General features: G+C 54.4%; 3 protein-coding genes across 5 annotated transcripts in view; 1 reads left to right on the forward strand and 2 right to left on the reverse strand.

Annotated features, from left to right (window-relative positions):
- Positions 1-130: 130 nt before the first annotated feature.
- akt1s1 (AKT1 substrate 1 (proline-rich)) lies at positions 131-3,927 on the forward strand. 2 transcript variants are annotated; one of them, XM_084677486.1, is made up of 6 exons: positions 131-293; positions 923-1,735; positions 1,854-2,142; positions 2,849-2,932; positions 3,389-3,561; positions 3,741-3,927. In XM_084677486.1, the coding sequence occupies exons 2-6, from the start codon at positions 1,334-1,336 to the stop codon at positions 3,876-3,878; spliced, it is 1,086 nt and encodes a 361-aa protein (XP_084533612.1). In that variant the 5' UTR covers positions 131-293; positions 923-1,333; the 3' UTR covers positions 3,879-3,927. The 2 variants fall into 2 exon arrangements, with proteins under 2 accessions (XP_084533612.1, XP_084533613.1); XM_084677487.1 differs by having other exon boundaries at positions 133-293; positions 1,878-2,142.
- Positions 3,928-5,240: 1,313 nt separating this feature from the next.
- On the reverse strand, positions 5,241-13,280 carry LOC146254128 (tripartite motif-containing protein 16). Its single transcript, XM_084677505.1, has 5 exons — positions 13,200-13,280; positions 7,466-7,492; positions 7,073-7,135; positions 6,461-6,600; positions 5,241-6,162 (listed from the first exon to the last, which is right to left on the reverse strand). The coding sequence occupies exons 1-5, from the start codon at positions 13,252-13,254 to the stop codon at positions 5,758-5,760; spliced, it is 690 nt and encodes a 229-aa protein (XP_084533631.1). The 5' UTR covers positions 13,255-13,280; the 3' UTR covers positions 5,241-5,757.
- A 5,920-nt stretch (positions 13,281-19,200) lies between these two features.
- Positions 19,201-20,947, reverse strand: part of emc10 (ER membrane protein complex subunit 10) — a 4,394-nt gene continuing 2,647 nt past the window's right edge. The window contains exons 7-8 of one of the 2 annotated variants that reach the window (XM_084677501.1): positions 19,995-20,090; positions 19,201-19,455 (exon numbers count right to left, since the gene is read on the reverse strand). In XM_084677501.1, coding sequence (XP_084533627.1) covers positions 20,004-20,090 — 87 coding nt within the window. In that variant the 3' untranslated portion in view covers positions 19,201-19,455; positions 19,995-20,003. The remainder of the gene's footprint in view (positions 19,456-19,994; positions 20,091-20,947) is intronic. The other variant, XM_084677500.1, reaches the window with a different exon arrangement.

Raw genomic sequence — 20,947 nt, forward strand, 5'->3', positions numbered from 1 at the left:
TCAACCAATCAGAGGTAGACGGGGGTTCGACTCGGAACCTCTGACGTCCGGGCGCGAGAGTCATGTGAGTAAGAGTGCGCACGTTCACGTCTTCAACACAGGGTTACGAGCGCGTCCTACTGTCCCCCATCACGTGTGCGACGTGCCCCTGACACAAGCGTCTGTAAACAGCTACGTCGGTGGAGTCTAGGGGAGAGTCGCACTGGCAGAAGGATCAGACAATGAGAGATTAAAGAAACGAAATTATTACAAGCTTGAAGCCTGCAAACCCCAGAAAGGAAGAACGTGAATGTGTAAGTTAATTAGTAATCACGGGATGTTCATTTGCGCCTGTGTCTCTGTGCTGCTGCACAGCTGAAAATGGAGGTGAAATGTGGTCATGTTCGGAGAAGGGTGCATAATTCTCTGCACACAAGCTAACAAACAAACAAACACGCTGAAAGCACAGTCAGTATCATGCTGAAGAGATTGATGATCAAATGATGACAAGGTTGTCTAGGCAATGTTAGGTGAGCATGTCATGGTATTATAAAGTGGGTTAAGTCTAGAGCAGATAGCGTCAGAAACGGCGGTGTCAGTTGTTGTGCTAAGTACTGTAACAAATGCTCGAGGAGGAGGGGGTGGGGGGGGGGGGGGGTGTAGGCGCTCGAGGAGGAGGGGGGGGGGGGCAGTGAAGACTGCGACAGTGAAAGCAGCATGCGCTAGAGGAGGCAAATCTTTATTGGCTAGGTCGCCAGCGCAATCTGTTTATTTTCAATCCTACTTTATGTTATGCAACACAGAAAGGATCCTTGACATTGTAGAAAAAGACAAACAAAACATGAATGTCGCCTGCTATAAAGCACGTGATGTTTTATATGGTTATGTTATTCCGAGGCTTGTTAAGTCACTGTCTCTGTGTGTCTCTCCTTCTTCTTCACAGGTTCACCAGCGTCTGAAGTTCCTCCACCTCTCCCCTAGCTCTCTGACACTCACACTGACGTCACATCAACATACCACCTCGTGCCTGATTTTTCAACTGACTATAGTTTTTTTCCCCTTAGCTTTACAACTAAACCAGCAAGAGAGACTAAAGTGTGAGAGCAACTTAAAGATATTTTGGTACGAGCAGTTTGTAAAAAAAATTAAATAAAAAAAAAAGGAAGAGAAAAATAATTAAGAAACGATAGTAATCTCCAACATTCAACACCTCTCAGGGTTCCTTCAGCTAGTCACACACATCCCTGGTTAGACCACGCCCTCATCTACTGAAACAGCATTAGAGCAATCTTTACATTCCGAGTCCTGATAAACTAGACGTCTAGAAACCCACTCCACGACCTGTCCTCCCATCATGGCCTCCATCTCCCAGTCCAGCGACCTGGACATCCCTGACAACCACAAGGAGAGCTGGCTGGCTCTACTTGCGGCGGCGGAAGCATACTGCCAAAAATCCGGCTGCGACCTGGCCATCCTCACAGCCTGTAAGAAGTTCCGTCCGTCCGCGGCGGTGGGAGACGGGGGGAGGAGGCGTGAGAGCGGGGGTGCCGCGCCCGCGGGCGACAGGAAGTGGGACTTTGTTTACCACGTGTGGGGCCAGGGGGCGCTGGCGGAGGCGTCCCGCCGCTACGTGGACGACATCGCGGTTCTGCACTCCACCTCCATGCTGACGGCTCACCGCCAGGCACGGCTCCCCGCTGGAGGGGGCGGGGCCAAGCTGCTGCAGGACACGTCCACGGAGACGGCGTCCAGGCCGGTGAGGCGGGCCCGCCCCTCTGTCTAATAGCACTGCCACGCTTGTGCTGTTGAATGATGTTAAACTCCGTATTTCTGATGTTAATTCCTGCTATGCTTGTGTTGTTGAATGCGAGCAGTTTTTCCCTCTTTCCTCCTCGCAGGGCGTAGGAAGTGAGCTGGAGGCGGGGACCGCAAGTCCCAACAGCAGACTTTATTCGCAGAGTTATCCGTCCATCTACAGTTCGGGGGCTGTGATTGGCCAAGCTGGTGGGCAGCAGGCCAATGGGGAGCGGGAGATGAACGCCCTGGTGGAGGTGGAGAGAGGGAGAGAGAGGGCGGGGATTGTGGAGGAGGAATGTGAGGAGGAGGAAGAGGAGGAGGAGGAAGACATGGAGGAACGGAGACGCAACTTGAACGAATCAGCCGGTGAGGAGCGACCTTGACTCTGTTCTGTGGCGGGCGGCCGGTTCTGCAGCCGTGAGAACCCTAACTGTTCTGCAGCCGTGAGAACCCTAACTGTTCTGCAGCCGTGAGAACCCTAACTGTTCTGCAGCCGTGAGAACCCTAACTGTTCTGCAGCCGTGAGAACCCTAACTGTTCTGCAGCCGTGAGAACCCTAACTGTTCTGCAGCCGTGAGAACCCTAACTGTTCTGCAGCCGTGAGAACCCTAACTGTTCTGCAGCCGTGAGAACCCTAACTGTTCTGCAGCCGTGAGAATCCTAACTGTTCTGCAGATTTGAGAACCCTAACTGTTCTGCAGCCGTGAGAACCCTAACTGTTCTGCAGCCGTGAGAACCCTAACTGTTCTGCAGCCGTGAGAACCCTAACTGTTCTGCAGCCGTGAGAACCCTAACTGTTCTGCAGCCGTGAGAACCCTAACTGTTCTGCAGATTTGAGAACCCTAACTGTTCTGCAGCCGTGAGAACCCTAACTGTTCTGCAGCCGTGAGAACCCTAACTGTTCTGCAGCCGTGAGAACCCTAACTGTTCTGCAGCCGTGAGAACCCTATCTGTTCTGCAGCCGTGAGAACCCTAACTGTTCTGCAGCCGTGAGAACCCTAACTGTTCTGCAGCCGTGAGAACCCTAACTGTTCTGCAGATTTGAGAACCCTAACTGTTCCTCCCCTGGCAGGTGTGTTCTCCATGGATGAAGACTCGCTGTCCCGCGACTGTGAGCCGTTCTTCGAGTCCGACGGGGAGGAGGAGAGCACAGACGGTGAGGGGGACGTTGTGTTTCCTGTCAGAGACCACGTGTTTCCTGTCAGAGACCATGTGTTTCCTGTTTGAGACCACGTGTTTCCTGTTTGAGACCACGTGTTTCCTGTTTGAGACCATGTGTTTCCTGTTAGAGACCACGTGTTTCCTGTTTGAGACCATGTGTTTCCTGTTAGAGACCACCTGTTTCCTGTTTGAGACCACGTGTTTCCTGTTAGAGACCACGTGTTTCCTGTTTGAGACCACGTGTTTCCTGTTTAAGATGTTGTTTCTTGTTTATCGTTGCTATGGAAACCTGAGTCATGGTCTTCAGATTGTTTTGGTGTTTGTCCCTGCTTTCTCTAACTCATTGCTTCTCAAACTTTTCTGTTCAGTGCCCCCTTTTCCTCGTTTCTGAATCCCTCTCCCCCCTCTCCCCCCCCGCTGACCTGAGTGTTAACGTGTGTTGTGCCTCCAGGGTCCCTGAGCGAGGAGGCTCCTCCCCCTCCACGCAGCATGGCCATGGGGCAGCCCTCCTCCTCCCGCCACCAGCAGGCCCTGGCCATGGCCCGCTCCCTGCCCGTCAGTGTGCCTGTCTGGGGCTACAAGGGCAGCCGCGGGGCGCCCGGAGACGCCAACAGCGGGGAGCGGGTCAGTCACCCTGACGAGCATGTCACACACACCCACACACACAGTACTGTGGAACAGTCTTAGGCAGCCAGGATTCTTTACATATTGTCTGAAATGTTAGTTTTTCTTTGGCTTCTGTGTGATGTCGTTGACTGCAGAGATATATATGGTGCCAGTAAAGGGTTTTGATTGTCCCACAGGCGGGCTGTGCAGACCTGGACCACATCGCAGCCAGCATGAAGGCCCTGCTGGCCCCCGGGGCCACCGACGGCACGGAGATGTTCGGAGCCCTGCCCCGACCCCGCCTCAACACGGGAGACTTCTCCCTCAAACACTGAGAGAGAGGGGGGAGGAGAGAGAGGAGAGGAGGGAGGGGGTAGGAGAGGAGAGGAGAGGAGGGAGGGGGGAGGAGGGGAGAGGAGAGGAGGGAGGGGGGAGGAGGGGAGAGGAGAGGAGGGAGGGGGGAGGAGAGAGAGGAGAGGAGGGAGGGGGGAGGAGAGGAGAGGAGAGGAGGGAGGGGGGAGGAGAGAGAGGAGAGGAGGGAGGGGGGAGGAGGGGAGAGGAGAGGAGGGAGGGGGAGGAGAGAGAGGAGAGGAGGGAGAGGAGAGGAGGGAGGAGGGAGGGGGGAGAGGGGAGAGGATAGGAGGAAGAGAGGGAGAATCAGAAGGAAATACAGGAATCCGTTAAAGGGTCGGCGACTGTGACTGAATGAGTGGAGATTAGGATTGTCCCGCAGACCTGCAGTCTGTGCTCCTCCCCGTGATCATCATCACTCTGTCATCATCAGCTCTGTCATCATCACTCTGTCATCATCACTCTGTCATCATCACTCTGTCACGACACCTCCCCACACACAGTCCCCAGAAACGCTACCGGCCACCTGCGTCACCTGCTCCCACGGTGACGCTGGCCGCCCCGGCCCAACACTAACACAGGACATGTTCTCACTTCTCCAGTTGGTAGCTTTTAGTACTTTGTGGAGTGAAACTGCGTAGACAAGACTAAAGGAAGGAAACTAAGCTAATGTCGTGCTTGTAGCTTTTCAGAATGGGAGGGAACAGGCCCATGCCTCTACAAACATGCCTATTTGTACTTCTACTTTGCCAATTAATGAATGACTGCTAAAAGGACGTGGATACTATCTGAGTGACAGTACTATATTATGTTCCAAATATTGAGTGAATGAATGAGCACGAGAGAGTTTGAGGTGGGAAGTGGTGGAGCAGAGATGCGTGCATCTTAAACAATGTTTAAGTTACTATTTTTGTTTGAAATAAAGGAGAGAATTGAGGACTATGTTGTCTGGGCCCACTTGTTTTCTTGGTGGAGTTAGAAATGGCAGGTGGAGATGGAGTACTGTGCTGGTCCAGCAGAGAGCAGTACTGTGCTGGTCCTGCAGGGGGCAGTACTGTACTGGTCCTGCAAGGGGCAGTACTGTACTGGTCCTGCAGGGGGCAGTACTGTGCTGGTCCTGCAGGGGGCAGTACTGTGCTGGTCCTGCAGAGGGCAGTACTGTGCTGGTCCTACATAGGGCAGCGTGCTGCAGGTTTGGACGGCTTGAGGTTTGTTTTTGATAGAGTTCACTTTGTGGTTGTCTGTAAATGGCCACCATTCAGCATCATCATGTTTGTGCTAATCCTCAAAGTAGCAAATAGAAAGTTCATTGAAGGGGTTGGGATTAAAGCAGGCAGACCAAAGGCTATTGTGTATAGTAGTATTTATTCACTACATTCAGATTCATAACACAGGTCAATTAAATACAAAATGAGTTCTAAAAACACAAGTTATCTAACACATTGAAGTGCTGTAAGCAGCCACCAGCCAAACTAGTTTAAAACTAAAAGGACACTCAATAGTGATCGATTATTAAACATCCTAATGGATAAGAAGATTAGGAAGGAAAAACGACACGTCAGTTCTCATGCAAGAGATACTAGAAACCGAATCAACAATAATTGCAAAACTCTCCTTGTCCACTGTCTCCTTCCTGCGCTTCATACAGTGCATGTTCCCCAAACATCCAAACACCGTCTCCTGTACCCCTCTCTCAGCCTCTGTACCCAACACACCTTCCCCTGGTTCTGCTGCCCTCCCACAGTCCTCCCTGTGCGCTCTCTCTCACCTCTCCCAACAGTCCTTCTCTCACCCCTCCTAAAAATCTCTCCTTCCCTCATCTCTCTCTTATCCCTGATAACGATCTCCCTCCCTCACCCCACCCTAACAGTCCTTCTTCCGGATGGAGCAGGAGGAGTTGGTTCCGATCCAGAACCCGGGCATGATCTTCTCCTTCAGGGTGGTTTTGAACCGGTGCAGCGGGCGCACCTCCCTCTCCCCGTCCCCCTCCACCAGGTAGAAGCTCAGCACGCCGGCGGGCTGGTCGGCGTACACGCCCAGGGTCCGGCACTGCGGCAGCTGCACCTCCACGTTGGTGCTGTCGTGCCAGACGTGGTAGCAGGAGCCGGCCCAGCCCACGCCCCAGGACGTGGCGTTCTCCCCCAGGCCGCAGGGCCCCGTCAGCCCCTTGTGGCCCACGCTCTCATAGGTGGCACCGATCACCACCCAGCCATCACAGTCCACCTCCCAGTAGCCTCGCGCCTCCACCACACCCTCCTTACACAGCACCTGGGAGGAGGAGGAGAGGAGGAGGGTGGAGAAGAGGAGGAGGGTGGATCGTTGATGGGTCCGGATGAAGAAGTGTCAAATCCTTATGAAGTCTACACATGCAGTACTGTGCGTAAGTCTTAGGCACCCACAATTAATTTTCATATAAATATCATCTTCATATATCATTTATTGTTGTCTGTGGGGCACTATAAAAGTGAAATGTTGAGAAAATCTTCGTTGTGTCTTTTCATGTCCTTATTTCTGAAAGCGTTTTGGCTTTACTTCCAAACATGGGGACGTGTGTGTGCGCTCCCACCTGTGGTGAGTGCTCGTAGCGCTCGGGTCTGTTGGGGTACGGACACACCTCCTCCGACATGCGGGACACCTTGGAGCCCCCCTCAGACAGCCACAGCAGCTTGTGGGCAGTCTTGTCGTCCAGGGTGAGGGGCAGCCAGTCTGGGGAGACACAAGGAGGGGGACGGAGATCAGGGTGGGCCAGTCAGAGGGAGGGAGATCAGGGTGGGCCAGTCAGAGGGAGGGAGATCAGGGTGGGCCAGTCAGAGGGAGGGAGATCAGGGTGGGCCAGTCAGAGGGAGGGAGATCAGGGTGGGCCAGTCAGAGGGAGGGAGATCAGGGTGGGCCAGTCAGAGGGAGGGAGATCAGGGTGGGCCAGTCAGAGGGAGGGAGATCAGGGTGGGCCAGTCAGAGGGAGGGAGATCAGGGTGGGCCAGTCAGAGGGAGGGAGATCAGGGTGGGCCAGTCAGAGGGAGGGAGATCAGGGTGGGCCAGTCTGAGGGGATACAAGGAGGGGGATATGTGCAGTATCTGGAGACACCAAGAGCCCCACGGTGCCTTGAAGAGCAGGATTTAGCACAGACCCCAGGTCAGAGGAAGAGCCCTCAAGTGATAGAGATATCCGCAGCCTTACATTTCATGAGCTCCGCCCTGGTGGTAGGTTCTGGAATATCAGGCTCGTACACTGGCGGCTTTTCTGTGATGGAAAGATGGGGAGGGAGGTAGAGAGAGAGAGAGAGTTAGGTGGAGAGGAAGAGAAAATCCAATAATGATCTGCTGATTGGATAATCCCTTTTAAACCACATCATGACACCACCTGTCTACTGTCATTCCAGAGTCTTCCAGGGCTTCCCTTGGACAAACACGTTTTTTAAATACATTATTTTCAACCTTCATGAGACAGTGGAGACAGGATATATAAGGGAGAGAGGAGGACATGCAGGAAATGGCCCAGGCTGGAATCGAACTCGGGCCCCTGCTCTAAGGCCTGTGTGGTACAGTAAGTCTGTGAGGCTGGTGTTCCTACCTGCAGGAGCTGCCTTGGTCTTCCTCCCTATGAAGAGAGAAACATCCTATCAGTAAAGGAGTCTCACACATTCAGTCATCGGATGGATTGTTTGGGGTCGTTGTGAAAGATTGTCACCCGATGTGACAAACCAGCCTGTGGAGCTAATGGAGGATTACAGGGCTTGTGGCCCTCGATCATTGTCCCCCAGCCCCCCTGTCCCCCAGCCCCCCTGTCCCTCAGCCCCCCTGTCCCCCAGCCCCCTCTCCCCCAGCCCCCCTGTCCCCCAGCCCCCTGTCCCCCCAGCCCCCTGTCCCCCCAGCCCCCCTGTCCCCCAGCCCCCCTGTCCCTCAGCCCCCCTGTCCCCCAGCCCCCTCTCCCCCAGCCCCCCTGTCCCCCAGCCCCCTGTCCCCCCAGCCCCCCTGTCCCCCCAGCCCCCTGTCCCCCAGCCCCCCTGTCCCCCAGCCCCCCTGTCCCCCAGCCCCCCTGTCCCTCAGCCCCCCTGTCCCCCAGCCCCCCTGTCCCTCAGCCCCCCTGTCCCCCAGCCCCCTCTCCCCCAGCCCCCCTGTCCCCCAGCCCCCTGTCCCCCCAGCCCCCCTGTCCCCCCAGCCCCCTGTCCCCCAGCCCCCCTGTCCCCCAGCCCCCCTGTACCCCCAGCCCCCTACACCACCCACCCCTGCCCCCTGTCCTCCCCTCTCATTGCTGCATGTCTGCTATGCTGAGTCTTTTCTCCCTGAACTGATTCATGTAGTTTGTCCATGCCAAACCAGCTTTGGTTACAGCTTAAAAGCATGCCTGGACTAAACATACACTGGCTAAGGACTCACATCACCTTTACTGACAGGGGTTGAGGGTGGGTGTGTGTGGGGGGGGTTGAGGGTGGGGTGAGGGGGGGGGGTGAGGAGGGGGGGTTGAGGGGGGGGGGGGGCTGAGCGTGGGGGGGCACCCTATTCCAAGAATACATTTGTGTCTGATGTCGTTATTTCACACCACCGCTGGCAGGATGCTGGTCTCTGTCTCAGTCTTCTTCTAGTGAATCCAGGCTTCGCTCTCGGCCCTCCCTGTCTCAAACACATCTCCCTGAATCCCCATATCTGGCTCATGCTGTCAGCATGCAGGGGACAGGACCCTGCTTGCAGCTCTTCGTCTCGTCACATCTCTCACTGACAGAGCAGAGCAGGAACGCCGGCTGAGCACAGGTTCCCCCGTTCTGGTCCAAACGTGACACGTCAGGCTTGCTGCGTCAGAGCCGCTCTGCTGGGGTCGTGACCCCGGCGCGGAGGTCGTGGATGTTGGGTTAGGAGCTAAACACTGCGTCTGTGCTGTGACAGGACAAATGTTGATTCTTTCTGGAGATGTTGCAGGTTCCGGCCTGAACATTTCATCATAACAGCCTTGTGGTTCTGGCCCAAAAACACGGTAGATACCATGGCACCATGGCAACAAGCTGGTGAAGTTAGACCGGGAGTGGGGGGGGAGATTTCAAGACACACACCAGCTCCATATAAGGATGCCTCTGGGGAGGACACCTCCACACACACACACACACACACACGGTCCACACACACACACACACACACACACACACACACACACACACACACACACACACACACACACACACACACACGGTCCACACACACACACACACACACACACACACACGGTCCACACACACACACGGTCCACACACATACACACACACACACGGCCCACACACACACACACACACACACACACACACGGTCCACACACACACACACACACACACACACACGGTCCACACACACACACACACACACACGGTCCACACACACACACACACACACACACGGTCCACACACACACACACACACACGGTCCACACACACACGGTCCCCACACACACACACACAGACACGGTCCACACACACACACACACGGTCCCCACACACACACACACACACACGGTCCCCACACACACCGGGCCATGTGAGCAGCAGTCATGAAGAGAATGTTCCCGTTCCCCCTCAGATATGTCCACGTCCTTCTGGAGGGTGAGTGTTGGAGCGTGTCACTCGATAGCTCGTGGTGATGGAAGAGAGGAGAGGCCGTGACATCAGCCTCCCCCTGACAGACAGAGAGCTCCATTCCAGGAAGCCTGGGTGACCGCTGACACCAGGGGATCTTCCTGAGGAGGACGGCTGGTCACTGATCACCTCCGGCCTGCCCCGGCCTGGAGGAAGCTACGGGGGAGCAGGACGAGGAGGACGAGATCAGACCACAACCAGGATGGCTGGCTGGCTGGCTGGCTGGCTGGATGGCTGGATGGCTGGCAGGCTGGCTTAGAGCCGAGGCTCTGAATGTGGGCTGTTCATCCTGACTGACCCAGTGTCATTAAGACGTGTAATTATAGAATCTCAATTTACCTAAAAGCTGTGTGGTGCTGAACAGACTTTACATTTACTGCGGTCGCTAAGACAAGTCAATGAGATAATTCTCTCAGTATGCAGAACAATTAACCGGACACTGCTAGAGCTTAGGGTCTGGTTACAGGACGGATTTCAGCTTGGCTCCGGTCTAAACGTCCTCGTACCTCCACGTGTACTAAAAGCTTTTTCACCTCAATAAAATCACAAACAACCTGCTCTGCTTCACACTGTCCTGGACCACAGATGAAGGCAGCGTGTGTGAGAAGATGTTTGGCAAGAGGCAGGAGTCATCAGGCGTTCCTGTGACATGTGCTGCAGGAAGAAAATAAGATGGTGACAGGTCACTCCATCAGTCATTCCTCCCCCCCCTCCTCCACCCACACTCTCCCAGGACACGGCCTTATAAGGGCAGGGTGGGACATTCACAGAAAGGGAGGATGACTTTGATGACCACACCAGCTGAACCGGAGCTGGGTGGAGCAGGGCAGGTCGACGCGAAGGCGGCGGAGACGGGGTGGTCAAGGGGTTCGGGGCCAGACAGGAGGGCGTCACTCTCAGAGAAGCAAAGCCTCTGAAGCTTCTGTGTGACAGAAATCGTGAACTGTGGAGGATTTTGAGGTCGGTGGTGGTGGTGGTCTGCCAGGTCGTTAGTGTAAACACCTCCACAGTCACCTGGGAATGAGACATCACCAGCCGGGCGGGGTGGGGGTGGGGGTGGGGGTGGGGGTGTGAGACCCAGGGGGTAGACCAGAACACTCCCTGTCCCGTGGAACATAAGCCCTTTGGCTGAATACCATCCACGGTCTCCTGGATCAACAGCAGGGCCGCATGCAGATCAGCAGATGGACAAACAGACACTCTGAAAGATTGATGGTTTGAGGGAGGCGAGGGGAAGAGGGGGGTCGGGGCTGTGAGTGGGGGGGGCAGTGTGGAGGAGCAACACCCTCCCAGGACGTCGAGGGAAAGATTCCCTCGTGTTCTGCCGTGTCCGTGCGGATCCCCCTCTCTCCCTGCGGTGCGTGTCAACAGGGGAGTGAGCAGGGAGAGGGAGGAGACCATCTCCTCTCTCCTCTGGGGTCCTGGCGGGCCGGGCCGGGCCGGGGCCGTCGGTCAGAGGCCAGCGCTGTGAGGCCTCTGACTCCATGGAAAAGAAGCTGTTTGTTTTGGAAGGTGGAGCGTGGCTGGGGTGCGCCGCCCCCTGCTGGGAGGCCGAGCCGTCTGCACAGATCAGGTTCAGAACATCAGAGACACAGATCTGGGTGGGGAGGGGAGGGGAGGGGAGGGGAGGGGAGGGGAGGGGAGGGGAGGGGAGGGGAGGGGAGGGGAGGGGAGGGGAGGGGAGGAGAGGGGAGGGGAGGGGAGGGGAGGGGAGGGGAGGGGAGGGGAGGGGAGGGGAGGGGAGGGGAGGAGAGGGGAGGGGAGGGGAGGGGAGGGGAGGGGAGGGGAGGGGAGGGGAGGGGAGGGGAGGGGAGGGGAGGGGAGGGGAGGGGGGAGGGGAGGGGAGGGGAGGGGAGGGGAGGGGAGGGGAGGGGAGGGGAGGGGAGGGGAGGGGAGGGGAGGGGAGGGGAGGGGAGGGAGGGGTGGGGAGGGGAGGGGAGGTGGGGAGGGGTGGGGAGGTTGGCCAGAGATGAACCACCCTTCCAGCCCTGTTAGGGAGTGAGTAAAACCCCTGACTGTGAGTCCTGCCAACACCAAGTGTGGACATGTAATAGAGATGGATGGAAACAGCCCAGAGTGACAGAAGATAACATACACAGGAGGGGAAACGTTGCATCCTGATGAAGTCGAATGCAAATGTCCTGCTTTTCAACTTTGTTGTCAGTTACTATTATAAAAAGCTATTAAAACATTAAGGCCTCGTACAAGAAGAATAGTTACAAATGTCCTCAGATATAAAACTATTAAACTTGCTGACTTTTAAGCCAGTGAGGATTTGAAGCCAGTGACAGCCTGATCAATGTTGTATTAGAACTGGCAGTCAATCTTATCTCTCATCTTCAAGGGACCACAGAGGGCTTAATGGCAGAGTCGAACAGCCATAAATAAAGTAAGAGTTTCACAGCCAGGGACTTGAATTACCAAGCAACGCTTCACACTTCATTACTGTCAATGCCAGACGAGGACTTTGGGAGGAAAGAACAGGAACGTTCCAGAAAGGTAGAGTCTGAAGGTGGAGGTGGAGAGAGAAGGGCAGGGAAGGTGGAAGGGAAAGGTGAGGGGGAGATGGAGGTGATGGAGAGGGGGGGCGGTGGAGGGGATGGAGAGGGGGGGAGATGGAGGTGATGGCGAGGGGGGAGATGGAGGTGATGGCGAGGGGGGAGATGGAGGTGATGGAGAGGGGGGGGTGGAGGGGATGGAGAGGGGGGGAGATGGAGGTGATGGAGAGGGGGGGGTGGAGGGGATGGAGAGGGGGGGGAGATGGAGGTGAAGGAGAGGAGGGGAGGTGGAGGGAGAGAGGAGGAGAAGGAGGGAGAGAGAGAGAGAGAGAGAGAGAGAGAGAGAGAGAGAGAGAGAGAGAGAGAGAGTGAGAGAGAGAGAGAGAGAGAGAGAGAGAGAGAGAGAGAGAGAGAGAGGCAGAGAGAGGGGGAGGGAGGGAGGAGCCTCGTTGGGTTATTGAGATGACTGAGGGGGGGCAGGGACACTTGCCAGCTGACTGGTGGAGAGAGGCTGTTGGCTCAGAGGAGCCCTCAAAGGAATGAAGTATTGAGGAAGCTTTAATGAGGGCCTATAAACAGCATGTTAGACACGTCCTACACTGATGAGAAATGACTCTGTGATGAACACTGGGGTGTCCTGTGTGATGGATGACAGTAAAGATGTCTGAATGTATGTATGCAGGTATCTACGTATGTAGGTGTGTAGGTGTGCATTGTACTATGTGCCCTGTATGTACAAAGTATGTGTTTATTTATGTAGCAATCTATCATGAAAGTATGCATGTGTACCAGGGGAATCTTGTAGACTGAATTTCCATGCGGGTGAACTTGGTATGGGTTTACAATGTGAAAACTGTCTCAGAACATGTTGACAGCAGAAGCATTTTGACATGTTGTAAACAGGAAACAAACATACAAGCAATGCTTCTAGACAACAAGTCCTTCCCAGGCTACCAAGAAAAACATGTTCGTACTAACTTGAACCCAAGAGCTAGTCTGACGCACACGGGCAGACCTCCGTATTCTGACACCAGGAAATCATGTTTGGCCAGATAGGAACACAGTTGACAGCACACACGTGAATCAGTTGCAAGGCTTTTACAATCGACAAATAGTCTTGATCTTGTGACATTGTGAACACACACACAGGTGAACATGCTCGACATGCAGCGCGGAGGGGGGCTGTACCTGCTCTCTTGACCCCGAGCGGGACTCCGTTGGTGCTGGGCGTGGTATTAGGCATCGTCCTCTGGCGTCTCCAACCAAGACTGGGATTTCTTCCCCGATGAAGGAACCCTCTTATGTCCTTTAAAAAAGAGGGGAGGGGTTTAGGGGGCCAGGCCAGGGGGGCCCCGATTCAGGGAGGGAGGTAAGGGTGGGGTGGGCGGGGGGACAGGGGGGGTGGGTGGACGAGGGGGCGGGGGGGTCATGATGACGATAGGACTGACTCTGACACTGGATATTCCTATCTGTCTGTAACGAGTGATCCTCTCTCAGAGCACAAAGATGAACTTGAGGCGTGCACGCAGACAGGTCACACACACACGCATGCCAGCTTGGGGATAACTAAAGAAATCATTGAAATGAAAGAGAGAGAGAGGAGGAGAGAGGGATGGAGGAGAGAGAGACAGACAGAAGAACACACTTGGCTGTCTCCAGGGCGTCGGGGGCCAGAGACTGCTCTGACGGGTTTCCAGAATCTTCCACATGAAATTCCTACACCACACCCACGCTCCAGCCCGTGTTACGTAACCAAAATACCTAGAGGGGGACAAAGTTACATTCGCATTTACTCATTTAGCAGATGCTAATATCCAAACCGACTTACAAAAAAGAGCTAAAGATGCGTAGGTCAATGATCTTAAACAATGAGATGCCAACAAGAGCCCCAATACTGTTTTAGGAAAGCAAGCAACCATAATAGAATTCACTGCGAGTACAAGTAGTTAAATCAGTTACAACTTACCAACAAGTGCAGCAAGTCCCTCAATAAGTGTCATGCGTCCCTGGAGGAAATAAACATGAACATCTGAACCAACAGATCTTTCCTAACCTTGAGGTTAGCACTCGACTCTGAATGATCAGTGACGAGAACATGTGACCGTGTGACCGTGTGACCGTGTGACGCTTGCTGCCGGGCTTGCAGACCCTCCAGGAGGGGGCCATGCTGCCGGGCTTGCAGACCCTCCAGGAGGGGGCCATGCTGCTGGGCCTGCAGACCCTCCAGGAGGGGGCCATGCTGGGCCTGCAGACCCTCCAGGAGGGGGCCATGCTGGGCCTGCAGACCCTCCAGGAGGGGGCCATGCTGGGCCTGCAGACCCTCCAGGAGGGGGCCATGCTGGGCCTGCAGACCCTCCAGGAGGGGGCCATGCTGGGCCTGCAGACCCTCCAGGAGGGGGCCATGCTGGGCCTGCAGACCCTCCAGGAGGGGGCCAGCGTGGAGACGTTGGCGGCCGTGCCTCCAGCTGCTGCTCAGAAGACAATCAATGCCAAGTGAGGACAAACCCCTTAAAAAGGGGCATGTTAGCAGAGCAGAGGGTGTGGGGTATGATGAAGCTGGTGAACAGCGTGACGAATAATGTGGACTGGTTGAGTTATGATCCCTGTTCTTATTTGTATCTCTTAACTTTTGTTTTACTGTCGGTTTTAACTGTCGACGTACGGTCAGTGTCCTAAGCAGATGTGCTGTACCTATAGCTAGCTATACTTAGACCTTTGATTGATTGCTGTGAAACTAGCTATACTTGGACCTTTGATTGATTGCCGTGAAACTTCACTGCCGTTTGCGGTGCGTGTTCCCCCTAAGTGCATTGTGTTGTGTGCATGTGCTCAACCAGTGTTTCGTGTTAACCCTTGTGTTCTCCTCGGGTCATTCTGACCCATCAGTCATTGTGACCCACCGTTGTTTGCAACAACTTTACCGCATACAAAAACAAAACGAAGCATTTTCTTTTAATCGTTGGGCTGTCTCAGACCCCCCACATTGCGAAGGTGAAAAGAAAATTATTTTTATTTGCTTTTGTATAGGGTAAAATTGGGTAAACACAACGATGGTTCGTTATGAACCTTTTGGTCATGTGACCCGAAGGCAGCACAAGGGTTAACATGTTGATGCTGGGTGAGCACACCCTCAGCTCTCCCAGCATGACCCTTTTGAAGGGTTTTTGAAGGGTGTGGAGGGGGAGGGGGGTGGAGGGGGAGGTGTGTGGAGGGGGGAGGGGTGTGGAGGGGGAGGTGTGTGGAGGGGGGAGGGTGTGGAGGGGGGAGGGGTGTGGAGGGGGGAGGGGTGTGGAGGGGGGAGGGTGTGGAGGGGGGAGGGGGGTGGAGGGGGAGGTGTGTGGAGGGGGAGGTGTGTGGAGGGGGAGGTGTGTGGAGGGGGGAGGGTGTGGAGGGGGAGGTGTGTGGAGGGGGGAGGGGTGTGGAGGAGGGAGGGGTGTGGAGGGGGAGGTGTGTGGAGGGGAGAGGGTGTGGAGTGAGGAGGGGTGTGGAGGGGGAGGGGTGTGGAGGGGGGAGGGGTGTGGAGGGGGGAGGAGTGTGGAGTGAGGAGGGGTGTGGAGGGGGGAGGGGTGTGGAGGGGGGAGGGTGTGGAGTGAGGAGGGGTGTGGAGTGAGGAGGGGTGTGGAGTGAGGAGGGGTGTGGAGGGGAAGGGTGTGGAGGGGGGAGGGTGTGGAGGGGGGAGGGTGTGGAGGGGGAGGTGTGTGGAGTGAGGAGGGGTGTGGAGGGGGAGGTGTGTGTGGAGTGAGGAGGGTGTGGATTGAGGAGGTGTATGGATGTTTTCACGGAGGAAGAGAAAGCACTCCTGTCTCTGCGTGGTGAAGCTGTCAGATCGAGACTACTGTCGGATTGTCACGATTTACAGCGTGATAACAGTGGCAGTAAACCTGCTTGGCCTAGTGGCCCCAGACCATCATAATCCCCATAATACTCCTGGATTCATAGCACCCCTGCAGCCTGCCCCTGGTATCATGGCGACCTTGCTGGTCTCTTAGTGACAGGAGAGCTCATAGATTTATGGTTGACCACCGGCATGCACGCAGCAGCCTGTTTGGTCTGTATGGTTTCTTAGATAGATTCTACATTGCCTGTATCCAAGGAAACGTGTTGCCACAGTCTGTTCAGAGCCTCACAAAAACACACAGATCACATAGATACAATAAACATATAACACAACATGACTGCACACTTACAGGACAGTGCAAAAGTGTTGGGGCACCCAAGATTCTTTACTCAAATATGTATATTTTGCCTTCTGTGTTTGTGTGGCAGTATAGAAGTGCATTGTTGCGACATCTTGTTTTAGTCTTTTCATTTAATTCTTTCCTAAAAACTTTTGGCTTGACTATTTTTTTCCATATGATAGTTACAGTTCTCCCAGAACGGAATTGTTCCGGGAGTACAATGGTACTTAAGATTGATTTGCTGGACCTGATGTTAGTTTCCTCCAGGAAAACAATGACTCTTATTGAGGGACTTATTGCTCTTGTTGGTTAGTTGTAACTGATTTAACTTCTTGTACTCGTTGTGAATTATATCATTGTTGCTTGTTTTCCTACAGGTACACTCTTGCACTTTTGACACTCATGTTGTTTAATTGTAACTTTTTTAACTACATGCTCTTATGGTTCTTCCCATTGCCACTTATTTGCTTTTCACAATGGATGATTCATGTTTTGGCTACCCACAATGTTTCCCGTTGTTCATGATCATTAACCTATGCACTTTTGTAAAGCTCTCTCTTGGAAGTCGCTTTGAATAAAAGCATCTGCTAAATGAATAAATGTAAATGTTTAATGATACTGTGGAACTCAGGAGGGAGGAAACTAATCTTCTGCCGTACAAGCCAGGCCAGAGATCTCCTCTCAAACATCTTCATCTTTTCATTTCTCATTCCTTCATCCAGATACTCTGACTTCCTGTTTACCGGATCCTCTGACTTCCTGTTTACTTCCTGATATTCTGTGACGTTCCTGTTTCAGCTGCTCTTCCTCCACGTGTGTGTGCTACCTGCAGACCACCTGACACACCGTGACCCGCCCCCTGCAGACCACCTGACACACCGTGACCCGACCCCTGCAGACCACCTGACACACCGTGACCCGCCCCCTGCAGACCACCTGACACACCGTGACCCGCCCCCTGCAGACCACCTGACACACCGTGACCCGCCCCCTGCAGACCACCTGACACACCGTGACCCGCCCCCTGCAGACCACCTGACACACCGTGACCCGACCCCTGCAGACCACCTGACACACCGTGACCCGCCCCCTGCAGACCACCTGACACACCGTGACCCGACCCCTGCAGACCACCTGACACACCGTGACCCGCCCCCTGCAGACCACCTGACACACCGTGACCCGACCCCTGCAGATCACCTGACACACCGTGACCCGCCCCCTGCAGAAAAACAGGAAACGCACGCAGCGAGGTGTACACAACCATTCTTATCTCACCACCGTAGTAATGCTGCTAAATCCCTCTGCTGACAGTGGTGGATCTTAAGCCAGTGGGAGGTCTTGTTTACCTGTTTGATCCACCACAGGCCCTGGGAAAGGACACTAAGACTGCATTTCTGAACTGTGTAACAGTGTGCTCAGTGTCCGCTTGCACAGGTTCTTGGTAGACGGACATCCGTCAGCTGAGGTGCTGAGAAGCTTGTTCTGAGGAACTGCTATTTGTGGGGAAAGTAGAATGTGACCTAATCCTCAAAGGCTACAGGTTGGTAAACAAGGAATCAGGATAGTTGGGATTTGGCTCCAGGTTTTGGTCGGGTTTGAGGTGAGAATCCTGAAAGTCATATCTTCCTAACATCGTTTCTAATGTCCCATCTGGTTTGGTTGCTTGATGACGAATGATTAACACATGGAATCACCCCCCCCCCCCCTCTCTCTCCTCTCCTACCCTGAAGCCCTCTGACAGACGAGACTATCTCTTTACAAACAAATGACTCTCTCTCTCTCACCCTTCTTCCATTGAAACTCTCCTCTTTCGCCCAGCTGTTCTCGTGTCATCCTTTACTTTCTCAAGCGAGAGAGGACAGGAGCAAGGAGGAGGGGAAGAATCGCACGAGAGAAGGCTGTGCGTTTGTCGAACCAGCGAGATATTTTGAGAAAGTGGTAGCTGGTGATGGGGAGGGGTAGAGGTCATTGCAGTGATGAAGCCCGACACTGAGCCTCTGAAAATAAGGGACTATTTGTCACAGTTGGTCGCAGCGACTAAAAACAGACGGCCGAGAGGCTGGGGGCGGAGACGCAGGGTGCTTTGTTGACACAGGGGTTCTGAACATTCTGTAACTAAAGCTATAGTTAAACAGCAGGGAATCAATGATCCTACTGACTCACACTTATAAATACAGAGACAGGACATGGAGTCAGGAGGCGTGAGAGGACAGCCGCTGGAGAGACCAGAGCGCGGAGGGAGAGAGCAGAGGAGGGATGTGATGCTCAGGGGAGGGCCGAGTCATGCTGTGCTCTCCTCAGGTCCTTGTAAGCTGGACCCAGCTTATCGTGCCTGGACACCCTGGGTTCCGGTCCTGAACACCCTGGGGTTCAGTCCTGAACACCCTGGGGTCTGGCCCTAAACACCCTGGGGTCCGGTCCTGAACACCCTGGGGTCCGGTCCTGAACACCCTGGGATCCAGTCCTAAACACCCTGGGGTTCAGTCCGGAACACCCTGGGTCCGGTCCTGAACACCCTGGGGTCCGGTCCTGAACACCCTGGGATCCAGTCCTAAACACCCTGGGGTTCAGTCCTGAACACCCTGGGTCCGGTCCTGAACACCCTGGGGTCCGGTCCTGAACACCCTGGGGTCCGGTCCTGAACACCCTGGGATCCAGTCCTAAACACCCTGGGATCCAGTCCTGAACACCCTGGGATCCAGTCCTAAACACCCTGGGGTCCGGTCCTGAATACCCTGGGGTCCGGTCCTGAACACCCTGGGGTCACGCCGCAAATCATCCCGACTTGTACAAGGCAGGACAGGGTGTGTGGTTGATGTGACAGAACCTCTGCCATACTTCACCCCCCACCCCCCCCCTCTCCCCAAACACACACAGTCAAGAAACACAGTGACAGTGTAATATGCTGTCCTGGTGACATCATACTGAGTATCGCCCAGCAATTCATCACACTGAACTAATCCAGGAGCAAAATGACAAGCAAGAAGTAGCCAGACCAACACATCCCAGATAGTAATAAATACTTTATTAAGTATTAAAAACAGCAGTGCAATGACATCAGTACAGAAGCTTTTTCACCAGCGTGTCTGGGACCAGTCTAATTCAGGACAGTGAGCATGTTTAACATTAACATGTAGAAATGCAGGTTGGCGTGGCGATCATCGGCCTCCTCCATTGGCTGCCCCGCCCCCGGCTCCGCCCCCAGACTGGTCCTGGGCTCCTGACATCATCAGGAAGAGGACCAGTGGCACGATGTACATCCACTGCAGAAGAAGAAGAAGAGATTAGCATCACCTCGGCGACGCCCCCCAGGAACAGCATCTACTGTGAGGCACACTGTCGCACAAGCACACGACTAAACCAGCTGTGATTACAGGATTACAGGATCATTTCCACCCCAGGGCGACAGAGATGTTAGCTGAGAGAGGAGGTGGTTAGACGGTGAGCAGGAGCAGGAGTCAATGCTGACAGGAGGAACGCTGCCACAGAGGAGCGACAGAGAAGGAAGACAGCTGGTGAAGGACTGAGAGCAGGCCGGGCTCCAGGGCAGGCCGGGCTCCAGGGCAGGGCCGGCACCAGGGCAGGGCCGGCACCAGGGCAGGGCCGGCACCGTTGCACGGCCGGCACCAGGGCAGGGCCGGCACCAGGGCAGGGCCGGCACCAGGGCAGGGTCAGAGGTTAATCGAAGACGAGGATTTCAGTGGAAAACGTTCAAACACACACACACACACAAGGAGGCCCAGAAGGCAGCATGGACAGGTGTCCTGGTGAGTAAGCTAAACAGACTGAAGAAGAACAGTACTTGAGTGAATCAGCTCTGCTCCCTGTCTCCCCCTGCTGGGGGCTGTGCTGCACTGGTGGCCATGAGGAACACTGCGCCTCCAACAATCAAATACCACTGGAACACAGCACACACACAGCACAGAGTCAACACACAGCACAGCAAATACACAGCACAGAGTCAGCCCACAGTACAGCAAATACACAGCACAGAGACAGCACACAGCACATGCATGCACAGCATGAGTACTAAACAGCAGGAGAATACATGGAGTGGTCTTCAGGAAAGACATGCAATCTACTAGAACAGTGTTCATGGGCTATGGGAGAAATCTGAGGGTTCTTCTGTGCTTGTGATGATCACCACCAGTAAACCGGCTCGTGTGTCATTTTCTAGTCATGTCCTCTGTGCTATTAATCTTCACATACTGAGTTCTCACTGTGATTGTCTCAGTATCTGCCGGCCTATAGTAACACATGTCTGTGTGTTATCTAGGATTTCCTCTATGAACACCATCATGTCTTAGACAGACCTGCTAGCACTTCTGTGTCTGAAATACTCATTTTGATGTCAAAGTGTTTGTTAAACTCTCTCTCCAGTCAGACGGTTGTCGGACACTTGTAAAGCCAGAACCTGAGTCCTGTCGTTCTAGTGGAGACAGACAGAACTCCCTTCCACAGTCACCACACAGAGACACACCCACTCAGAGACACAGTCACCACACAGAGACACACCCACTCAGAGACACAGTCACCACACAGTCACCCACTCAGAGACACAGTCACCACATAGTCACACACAGTCACCCACTCAGAGACACAGTCACCACATAGTCACCCACTCAGAGACACAATCACCCGCTCAGAGACACAGTCACCCGCTCAGAGACACAGTCACCCGCTCAGAGACACAGTCACCCGCTCAGAGACACAGTCACCTGCTCAGAGACACAGTCACCTGCTCAGAGACACAGT

Source organism: Hypomesus nipponensis, chromosome 17 (assembly GCF_054491055.1).
Source record: "Hypomesus nipponensis isolate SF chromosome 17, ASM5449105v1, whole genome shotgun sequence".
NCBI classification, from domain to species: domain Eukaryota; kingdom Metazoa; phylum Chordata; class Actinopteri; order Osmeriformes; family Osmeridae; genus Hypomesus; species Hypomesus nipponensis.

Coding starts and splice junctions, on each gene's coding strand:
- akt1s1 (XM_084677486.1), top strand. CDS start 1,334: ATGGCCTCCATCTCCCAGTCCAGCGACCTGGACATCCCTGACAACCAC. Junction 2,933..3,388: donor GGAGGAGGAGAGCACAGACG/GTGAGGGGGACG, acceptor TTGTGCCTCCAG/GGTCCCTGAGCGAGGAGGCT. Junction 3,562..3,740: donor ACGCCAACAGCGGGGAGCGG/GTCAGTCACCCT, acceptor ATTGTCCCACAG/GCGGGCTGTGCAGACCTGGA.
- LOC146254128 (XM_084677505.1), bottom strand. CDS start 13,254: ATGCCTAATACCACGCCCAGCACCAACGGAGTCCCGCTCGGGGTCAAG. Junction 7,493..13,199: donor GCTCGGGGTCAAGAGAGCAG/GTACAGCCCCCC, acceptor CTCTCTTCATAG/GGAGGAAGACCAAGGCAGCT. Junction 6,163..6,460: donor GCTACGAGCACTCACCACAG/GTGGGAGCGCAC, acceptor TCCTCCTCCCAG/GTGCTGTGTAAGGAGGGTGT.